Raw genomic sequence first — 10895 nt, forward strand, 5'->3', positions numbered from 1 at the left:
TCAAATCTTGAAAGGCCTTCTCACAATCACTACTCCAATCCTATGTTACTCCCTTCTTCAAGAGCTCAGTTAAGGGGGTTGTCTTCTTTGAGTAGTTCTCAATGAAACGTCGGTAGTAATTAGCCAGCCCAAGAAAAGAGCGCAGCTCTTTCACATTGTTGGGGTTTTGCCACTCCTTTATGACTTCCACTTTCTCCATGTCCATCCTAATTCGACCCCTTTCAATAACGTGACCCAGAAACTTGATGGTCACCTGCGCGAAGGAACACTTCTCGCGCTTGACATACAGTTGATTATTTCATAACTGTTGGGATACAAGCTTCAAATGCTCTACATGCTCTTCCAAGGTAAAGTTATACACCACAATGTCATCCAGATACACCACCACGAACTTGTCCAAGTAGTCGTGGAAGACTTGGTTCATCAAAGTGCAGAATGTTGCTAGCTCGTTGGTTAACCCGAATGGCATTACCAAGAATTCAAAGGTGCCGTAACAGGTGACGCACGCGGTCTTGGGTTCATCTCCTTCAGCAATGCGAACTTGATAGTACCCCGAGTAGAGGTCTAGCCTTGTGAAGTACTTGGCACCACTGAGTTGGTCAAACATATCTGCTATCAGGGGAATTGGGTACTTGTTGCGCACTATGACTTTGTTAAGAGCCCGATAGTCCACACACAATCTCTAGTTTCCATCATGCTTCTTTTGGAATAGCACTGGCGCACCGAAGGTGGCCTTAGATGGCTTAATGAACCTTGTCTTGAGTAGGTCTTCGAGCTGCTTTCTAAGTTCTGCTAGTTCTGGGGGAGCCATCCTATAAGGTGCCTTTGCAGGAGGTTTGACCCCCGAAAGCAGTTCGATCTCATGGTCCACACTCCTCCTTAGAGGTAATTCTTTGGGAAGTTCGGGCGGCATCACATCTACATAGCTCTCCAATACCCCATCGATCTCCTTCGAAATCACTTCCCTTTTAATCTCATCCCTCACCAGGGGAACTGCTACATAAGTGGGCTCATGGCGCTTCACGCCTTTCCTGAACTGAGGGTAGACAAGAGACGGGGTTCACTTGGTTGCTCGATTCTTACTAGAACGGCACACGGCCTTTCTCCCATAACGAGCAAGTGTTGGGCATTAGGAATAGGAATATCTTTGTTCGCCAACAAGAACTTCATCCCCAATATGACATCGAAGTCGTCCATTTGAACAACTACAAGGTCAGCCTTTCCTTGCCAATGACCCAACTTGAGCGGTACCCCTCAGGATAGTCCAGTTTTGGGTGAGGCCTTGGAGTTCACAGCTTTCATGCGGGTGAGCCAACATCCTTCTCGAACTTCAGCTCCAACCTTCATGCTTCAGTCTCCGACACAAAGTTGTGAGTGGACCCGTGTCAATCATTACGCTCTTGGCAACATTTTCATTAATACTACCATCCACGAACATCAAGCCCTTGGCCTGGGCCTTCTTGGGTTGTTTTTCCACTGCACCCAGGAATCTCAAAGCTCCCATGTGACCAAGTTCTTCCTCTGGCTCTTGCTGGTCCTCCGTTCCTTTCGATTGAATATGAGCCTGTAGGGCAGACAGGGCCGTCTTGTGAGGACACTTGTTCACTCTGTGAGGTCCTCTGCACAAGAAACAAGATAATGATTTCGGAGTATAGCCTGAGGGATTAAAAGGTCGAGGGGTGAAGACCCCTGTCGAGCCAGCAGGCTTGGAAGTTGCCGTGTCCCTCGCATTAGCTGTTCTCTTGTCCCCTTCTCCTGAGTTGGAAAACTTGGACTCCGCACCCCCATTTCTACTATGTCCGGGCCTAGTAGTTCTGTTGACATTCACATTCGAAAATGACTGAGTCTTCCTAGTAGAGTTCTCTTCGAATGTATAGTCTGTCAACCTTTTAGTTGCCGCCTGAGTGGATGCCAAGTCTTGGACCCTCTGTCATTGGAGTCATGTCCTTGCCCATGGCTTTAAACCTTCAAGGAAATAGAATAACCTATCCTTCTCTGACATGTCCGGGATGTCGAGCATGAGCACAGAGAACTTGTTCACAAAGTCCTTGATGTTGTTGGTGTGCTTGAGCTCTCTCAGTTGCCGTCTGGCAATGTATTCCACATTCTCGGGGAAGAACTGAGTTTTGAGCTCCTTCTTCAGATCCTCCCATGTGTCAACGGTGCATACCCCCCTTTGGATGTCATTGTACTTGGTTCTCCATCACAGTTTAGCATCTCCCGACAAATACATTGTCGCCGTGTTCACCTTCATCTCTCTGAGTCTGGCTTCACTGCTCAGAAGTATTGCTTCGTGTCAAATAAGAAATTCCCAAGCTCCTTGGCGTCTTGCGCCCCTCCAAAAGCTTGAGGATCCAATATCTTCACCTTCCTGTAGTCCGTCACAGGTTGGTTTCCCATTGCATGGATGGTGAGGTTGAGCTTGGTATTCATCTCCACCAGCTCGTTCTTGAAAGCATCAATGGTGGCTTGGACATCTTCTGCCATAGTATTCATTGTCACCTGGAGTGTATCAAGGGCATCACTCATCGCCCCCATTTGCTCATTCGGAACAGATCTAAGTTTCTTCTTCATTTCTCTCCCTTCACAACTCGGTCCTTCAGGCTTTCCATCTCAGTCACCCGCGTTGCCATACCTTCTAGGTTGACACGGTTCAGCTTGACAGTGATATCAATTAATCTGTCGGGCACTCCCGCAAGTTATCCGAGTTGTTGGTCATACCAATCGAATCGTTGTTGGCATGGTTTGTCATTTTTCCAGTCATCGTAGCGAGTGTCTTGAGCCGAGTTGTCTCTGATACCAACTGTCACGGGCCTACTTTGAGATGCGCAAAGAGGACCGTGCAGCACTTGCTGGTAGGCAAGTCGGCCAAGTGAGTACCTTGCAAGGAACAATGAAAGTTACACGCAAGGTTCTAAAAAACGGGCTAGGCGCCCGCCTAGGCGGCGTCTAGGCGCTAGGCGCAAGGTGTCCGATCCGATTTCGGGCTAGTCGATTGAGTTGGGCGTTTGGTTTCTCTGCGGCCGCCTAGTCGGTCTAGGCGGAGGTTAGGCGGTCTAGGCGCCGGGGCTGGGCGCTAGATTCTGGAATTTTCCTTCTCTGGTGTATGCTGTAACTCTGTAAGCAACTCACTTCGTTCTCCATCATGAAACTCGAATCTGGAATCGATGACCATGATTCAAAAACAAACCTACCCAAACAGATTAATTCCACTAATTGACAAATCCATCATAACAAAGATATCAAATTCAAATCCTAAAAATTCAATCATGAACCAAATCAACCAAACTTGACAATTCGATTCGCGATCAGATTGCATCTGTGGCGGCACGAAGAGCTTCTTGACCGGGATTTCGAGTTAGGTATCGCTCTTCGAGAGGCGAGATGGGATGGGCTCTGAGATTGAGAGAGAGGATTTGGGGGAGGAGAAGAGCGTGGAGATGAATATGGGTTTAGCTTTGTTGGGGGTTTGGATTTTGAGAAGTGGGTGAAGAAGAGGTGAGATGTGGCTTCTGGGGAGATGAAGCAGAACCAAGAGATCAAGAGAGATGCTAGAGATGAGAAAGAAGACTAGAAGAGAGATGAAGAAGATGAGACGTGTGGGGTGGGGGTGGGGGTGGTTTGTTTTTATTCTTTTTTTTTAAAAGAAGTGATGTAATGGTGACAGCTAGCTTGAGCTTCATATTAAATTATTAATTGCCCACTTTTTTTAAGTTTCATTATTAATTAATATGAGAAAGCATGAGATAATTCATGCATATTACTATATTAAGTGATTAAAAATTATTATTTATTAAGTATATGTCATAAAATAATTAAATAATTAACAAAAATAAAAACCGCCTAGTCCCCGCCTAGGCCTCGAGGCGCTAGTCCCTGGGTCACCGCCCGACTAGCGCCTAGCGTTTTTTAGAACCTTGGTTACACGATATTAAAATGGTGCAAGCGGCAAGCAAGAACACAATTATATAAGCACAGATGATTGAATAATTTCTCTTTTATTGATGGTAAGACGTGAAGGGAGGCAAAAGTTCATGTGCTTACTTATACTAGTTCTGTAGTCCAAACTATGCCGACTAGGAATCCCTCCCTAAAGAGCATAACCGGCTTAAATGGTCAAGGCAGCAGGAAACATGCACTTGGACGAGGAGACTAAATGCTAAATAAAATAAAATACATAATTTGTAAATTACCAAAACACCCCTAGCACACAAGCAACCAACCAAAGGCTAACTAATGACACTGGACAATGTTGATTGCAGCATTACAAGTGCACCCCCTAACACATAGTCAGTCAGCCATCTTTCAACCGGTCCCGGTGAATTCGTTTTCGAGCACTGAACAAAACCACCGTCACACTATGCATATAGAGACAGTCATGGCCGAAGTTGTTACTTTAACGAGGATGCTATATGTATACATCACACTCGTATTTTGTTCCGGCTGTACGTCCAAATAGTACTCCAAACTAGTTTGAATAGAGAGTGCATGTGTTCTAGGGTTTCAATCAAGTCAATGGTCGATTTTGAGCTCTTGAACAATTTCGTTAGTAGATTGATCTACTACCAAGGATCGAATACCTACTCTGATGCATACTTAATCTCAAACTTGTTACTTTAAGGTTTAGGCTTAGGCACCTCGAGTTTTACTCTATTTTACGAAAAACCAAGCTGAGAAATGTGGCAAAATCAATGGCGAATTAGTAACATATAGCACCACCAGCTAGATCCAGAATAGCTTTACTGCTCATGAAGCAGCGAAAGCACAAAACCAGGGGGTTTGTAATTTAGCAAGATCAAAATGGGACCTGTAAGGCTAACTGATCAAACGAAAACCACCACAGAATCGAAGCCATGTTTTGGTTGCTAGCTAGCTAGCTAACTATAAGCCTTATATTGCTCTTTTTTCACAAAAATGGTCGTGTGTGTTTCAGCTTCATCTGGAAATCAACATCTAAACAGACCCAGCAAGTTGGCATGTCGAGCATAAACCCGCAAGAGTCCTATTCACACACACACACGATCTACTTTCTTCGATATGAGTTTGTCCAACCCATGCATGCTAGATGTTTGATGTCTATGTATTAGGGCCCATATGATATCAATTGTTTTGGCTTATTTCTAATCAGGTGGTTAATATGGAAATGAGCAAGTTTTATCCATTGTCAGTGTGCAAGGCATTACGTCCCCTTTTTGCAAATACGGCCTAAATATGAAGACTTGGAAGAGGGCGAACCATTAGGTCACGTCCATCTCTCTCATATGCAAACATGTAGCTTGTTATAGCTAGTTTCAAGTTAACATTAACCACCAAGCGCTCGTGTGGAAATGACATGAGTTGGACCAAGATGCTCTTCCCAACAATACGATATTTATCTGTCTGGGGGACCAAATTGGGTTTTGTCTTATAATTTGGAGGTGTAAGAGTCATAAGAACAAAGGGCCTATGAGTTTAGGGCCCTTCACACTCCATTGAGATTCCTTCACTTTCTGTTGGTCTACATGATCCCTGTAATGCTTCAATCACTGCCCAACAGAATGTTGGTCTGTAGGCACCCTTGTTGGGGCTCATGTAACTTCAACAAAATCAACCGAGCAAAGTAATGGGGCCATTGATATAAGCCCAAATTTCCACAAATTTTCTGTCACTGAAGTAAAGATTTCCCAAATTTGTTAATTGGTTTCTTAATTTCTTTCAAGAAACCTACCCTGTACATCTGATATCTAAAGCAATAGCAATGCATTGTTTGATCTAAATGTTAGCACATGTGTTAAAATAAATTATAAGATTAAGTGAATAATAAATTACGTACATTAAGATGTATCAGATACACTAAATAATTTTCCATAATCAATGAAAAGTTTTCATTTATGACCACAAAATTATGAGAATAAATTCTTGAATTAGCTTATCCACTTTAAAACTCCATAAACTGCTAGCACCACATTCTATTTTAGACTCTAGATCTCCAAGTCACCTAACTCATATGAATTGTAGGCACTTACGAGTATTCCAGTTTGCTTTAAAAGTTTGTACTTAAGAAAACGCTATGCAATCCCAATTGTACACAATATAGAGAGAAGTCTACATAAGAAGAGTTTAACATATTGCTGCTTAGCTTGGGAGATGAGGATGAGAAAGTTTTACGATTTGACTGGGATATAGGGACGTCAAATGCAAACTTCAGTATTATTTTGATCTGGTTTGAGGGTATGTGGGGTAGGCAGAATCGTGTTAAGAATAATGGTTCATTGCTTCACTTAATCATTGTATCCAGCTCATGAGGAAAAGAAAAACCAAAGCTCAATTATCTTCACCAGATGTGTGTTTGATTAGCTCACGTACTTCCCTCTCGATAATGTTAATTTATCTCCTACATCCAATCCTATTATATCAAATCCAAAGTTGAAGACCCTTTGAGCTGTTAAATCTGAGATCGATGTTTATAAAGGGAAAGTGGTGCTGTGCTAGTCATGGAAAACATGTCAAACCAGTAATCATAGACGCTGAAAAAATACAGAGAATTTAGGGTTTAAGGGTTTGGTGGAGATGAAATCCAATTCTTCAAGCATTGCCTAAACATGAAGATATTTTGGCATTGCTTTATTCAGAAGCAAGATTAGTGTTCTAGTTTGACCTTTATCTTAGAACGAATGGAAAGCCATGGATTTAGGATAAACCACACCGACTTTGTTTTACTTTAATCATTCTATTAGTCTATTACAAACCAAATTTGGATTGCTCTTTCATTCCAAATGTACCAGACAATTTGGCATGTAGTGTCACATGATAGTTAATCGGAACTAATCCTCATTTCCGGGACGCCGTAATAGACTTTACCAATGCATAAAGAATATCAAGGGATGTTGAGAACCACTGCAAGTGGCCTAATGGTTCTTGCTTAGTTGAGTGTGCTCCCCAACCTAGGTTCGAACCCCGAAGCTGTCAAAGTGGCGAGGCATTGTGCTGCAATGCACAGTTGGAGCATTTCACATGCGCCGAAGGGGTTTATCTTAGGCTTAGGAAGCCTTTGGGTTCCCCTTGACAAAATCAAAAAAAAAAAAAAAAAAAAAAATCAAGGGATGTTGAGTTGTTGACCATATAGTACGATTTTATGCATAGGGAGTGTGATTTTGATGACACAAACAAAGGGAGTAGTTACCATTTTGATACACAAGCAAGGAGATCATAAAACCGAGGGTTGCCATCTACCAAAAATTACGAATCCATGAATTTTAGTTCTTGATTTTTTTTGACGAGATAAGATTTTGTTTGCTTAATTATAATATAATGTGCATTCCTTTTTAAGTAGTTTGTTAAACTCATCATCTTAGTCTATACATTTTTCATCAGTATCATCTTTTGTTTCTACTTATGTTTTTCTTTTTGGGTGACGGGGGTCCTAATATATTAAGTTAAGCTAAAAAAAAAAAAACGCATATATATTACAATAGTGGCCGAACTAAAATTTGAACAAGATTAAGTGATGGCGAATTTGCATCCCCATTTTTTTTTTTTAGTAGAAACATTAATAAACAACTGATAGTGCAACTAATTAATGTGCAAAACTTTGATGTTTGCTTAGTTTAGACTAGTATTCATTTTCTTAAACATGCAAGCAGTTTTAAAATTAGAATTATTTGCTAGGGATCGATTTCCCATGCCAATTAAGCTGAATAGGCAAAGGCATGTTTATACTTTGGGATCTTTAGCTTTGGTGTATGTAATATCCTGACAACGACTCAGTGAATTTGTGAATATATCTATGGATATTTTTTCCCCTGACAAAAGACTTAGTGAAGTCGTGAATATATCTATAGATATTTATTTCGGGTGAATATATCTATGGATATTTCTTTCCCTAACAAAATGTACAAAACTTTGATAAGTAACTGATAATGTTACAAGTAAGAAAGTATAACAATCCGTGAGTCAAACTCAGAACCTTTACTTACAAAATCACTAATGTTATTGGACCAAATAATACTGGGCTTGCGATTCCTTGCTTGCTAGTTTGCTTTTGTACAAATAAGGTTTCATCATTGCTTTGTTTTGATTTCTACAGTGTTATCTGAGAAATTCTTACATATAGTCTCTCGTACACGTCAAATACTCACGTAGTGGTGAAGCCCACAAAGTATGCAGCCGACGTCTTTCTAATTTTTTTTTTTTTTTAAGGAGATGTCTTTGTAATTGGCCGCTGCAGTCCCATATACATGAAATTCTTAGCATTGTACAGTTGCTTTTGTTAATAGAATCAAGTGCTACTTATTCATTAGAATGATCAAATCACGGATAATTTCTTTTAAGGTGGTTTGATGGACTTTCTTCTATTTAAACTCGAAAAATTGTTATACCAATCAATAGCGTAAGACAATAATTTCTCATATATCACGATACCAGTCCTGATCACATGGTCAGTTGCTGACCATGAATTTTCTGGTCACTGACCGTCCGATTGAGATCGGACGGTTGACAGCTCTCATCTTAAATCTCATTACTTAGCTGTCAACCGTCCGATCTCAATCGGACGGTCAGTGACCAGAAAATCCATGGTCAGCAACTGACCATGTGATCAGGATCGATCACCATACATGTTTCCGGAGAATACATGTAGGAAACAAATACATGTTTAAAAAATATCGAGGTTAATTTTTTATCCGCGTTACCATCAATTATCTAGTTTTACGAACATAATAATAATCTTTTGATTTAAATTTGATTCATTTGAAATTTGACCTTATCGTTAATTTTTATTATGAAACCATTTATCTCAAAATTTGAAAGACTTAACAAAGAATTGGTCAAATTGAAACTGATTAGCCAGGATTTGAAGGTGATTTAGCTTAATTACTCATATTTTTCCTAATGTTAGTTACCCTTGCCAATATCCATTATTGCTGTCCCAGTTCAATCAATATGTAAGTTCTGTACTACTAGATCCCCACCTTTCCATCGTCCCTTCCCTCTCTTGCAGAATCGTACTCCTACATTTCCAGTTACCTGACACACAGTCCTTCCCCTTCCCTCCTCCGTAGCTCTATTATCATGCCCAGTCAACCATCACCGATCACAAAGTACGCACATCTAACGGCCACAAACCCTCCAACGCTTTCATTTCTTCAATCACAAGCCACCCATTTCTTCTTCCCCTCTCGACCCTATCGATCAGTAAGTGACCAAGTGCCCGCTGGTTCCCCAGAACTGGAAGCCCTGAATTTACCAAACTAACCTCTTCGTATTGTCACTATCGCTATGGTGCAGAGCCAGTCCACCGCACTCATTATTTTTTTTTTTCTTTCACCAAATGAGAATTCCCCATCACTCTCCCCCCCCCCCCCAACTTAGTTAGTGCCTCCCACTCCCTCTCTCTCTCTCTAAACTCTGAAAATTGAATAACAGTTTCTTGTTTTCTTTCCCAGAATTATAAAACACAGTTCCCCCCTCTCCTTTTCTCTATTTTATATGCGTGAACCTCCACAACAGAATATAACAGCATTCAATACACACCAAAGGGTAAACGCTTTTCCTCATACACATACACCCCAAAACCAAAACACCACCAATTTCCCAAGGTACCATTTGGGTACCTATCTCTTCTCCTCACAAAACCCAGATAGAAGAAAACACAAAAGGGTTACAGAAAAGTAAAGAAACAAAACCCAATTTCTAATGGGTGGTGGTTGTGGTTGGAGAAGTAGTAGTAGTAATAGTAGTAGTAGTAGTTTCTTTCATGTCTTTCTTCTAGTTGTGACTCTGTTTTGCGGCGCGGTGTTCCGGCAGAGCCTATCAGATCCGAGCGACGAGGCATGTCTAACCCACCTGAGCCAATCCCTCCAAGACCCGAACCACTCGTTACAGAACTGGACCAAATCCACCTTCGCCAACCCATGTAGCGGCTTCACCTCTTATCTCCAAGGCGCCACCTGCAACAATGGCCGAATCTACAAGCTCTCCCTCACCAACCTCTCTCTGCGCGGCTCCATCACACCTTTTCTCGCCAATTGCACCAATCTCCAGTCCCTCGATTTGTCTTCGAACTTCATCGCCGGCCCAATCCCGCCTGAGCTACAGTCCCTGGTCAACCTCGCTGTCCTTAACCTCTCATCGAACAGGTTATCCGGCCCGATTCCGCCGCAGCTCACATTATGTGCTTACCTCAACGTCATCGACCTCCACCAGAACCTTCTCACCGGCACGATTCCCCAGCAGCTGGGTCTGCTCGTGAGGCTCTCGGCGTTTGACGTCAGCAACAACAAGCTTTCGGGTCCGATTCCGAGTTCTCTTGGCAACCGGAGCGGGAGCCTGCCGAGATTCAATGCGACGTCGTTTGCCGGGAACAAGGACCTTTATGGGTACCCTTTGCCGCCTATGAAAACCAAAGGGCTTTCGGTTCTGGCCATTGTTGGGATCGGATTGGGGAGTGGGTTAGCGAGCTTGGTGCTTAGCTTCACTGGGGTTTGTATATGGCTGAAAATCACAGAAAGGAAGATGGCTCTTGAAGAAGGCAAGATCACCCAGCTCATGCCTGATTATTGAAGACCCTAAACTAATCCCATTCAAGGCATTCAATTCTTCAGCTTCTATTGGGTTAGTTAGTTTCTGTCTCTGTTAATTTTGATGGGTTTTTTTGGGATCGATTTGCTTAGTTTGGTTTTTCCTCTTTAACCATTTTGGGTCACTTTTTCCTTTTCTGGTTTGAATATCTCTATAACCTTTTCTCAACAATGTATGTATAAACCCCCCAATTCAAAACACGAATGCTTCTTCAGTCAAATTAGTGCAGCAGCTACCTCTATAATCTCTATTTTTCTTTCTTTCCCCTCCTCTGAGCCTCAATGATGTAATGTAATATGTAACCGAGATAATATAATGGAATTCTCATTCCTCTCTGA

At 41.9% G+C, this 10895-nt stretch overlaps 1 protein-coding gene across 1 annotated transcript; it reads left to right on the forward strand.

The window, feature by feature from the left end:
• The first annotated feature begins 9324 nt into the window (after positions 1-9324).
• Positions 9325-10895, forward strand: LOC133722273 (receptor-like protein 44). Its single transcript, XM_062149125.1, has one exon. The coding sequence runs from the start codon at positions 9673-9675 to the stop codon at positions 10537-10539; it is 867 nt and encodes a 288-aa protein (XP_062005109.1). The 5' UTR covers positions 9325-9672; the 3' UTR covers positions 10540-10895.

This window comes from Rosa rugosa, chromosome 1 (genome assembly GCF_958449725.1).
Source record: "Rosa rugosa chromosome 1, drRosRugo1.1, whole genome shotgun sequence".
Lineage (NCBI taxonomy): Eukaryota > Viridiplantae > Streptophyta > Magnoliopsida > Rosales > Rosaceae > Rosa > Rosa rugosa.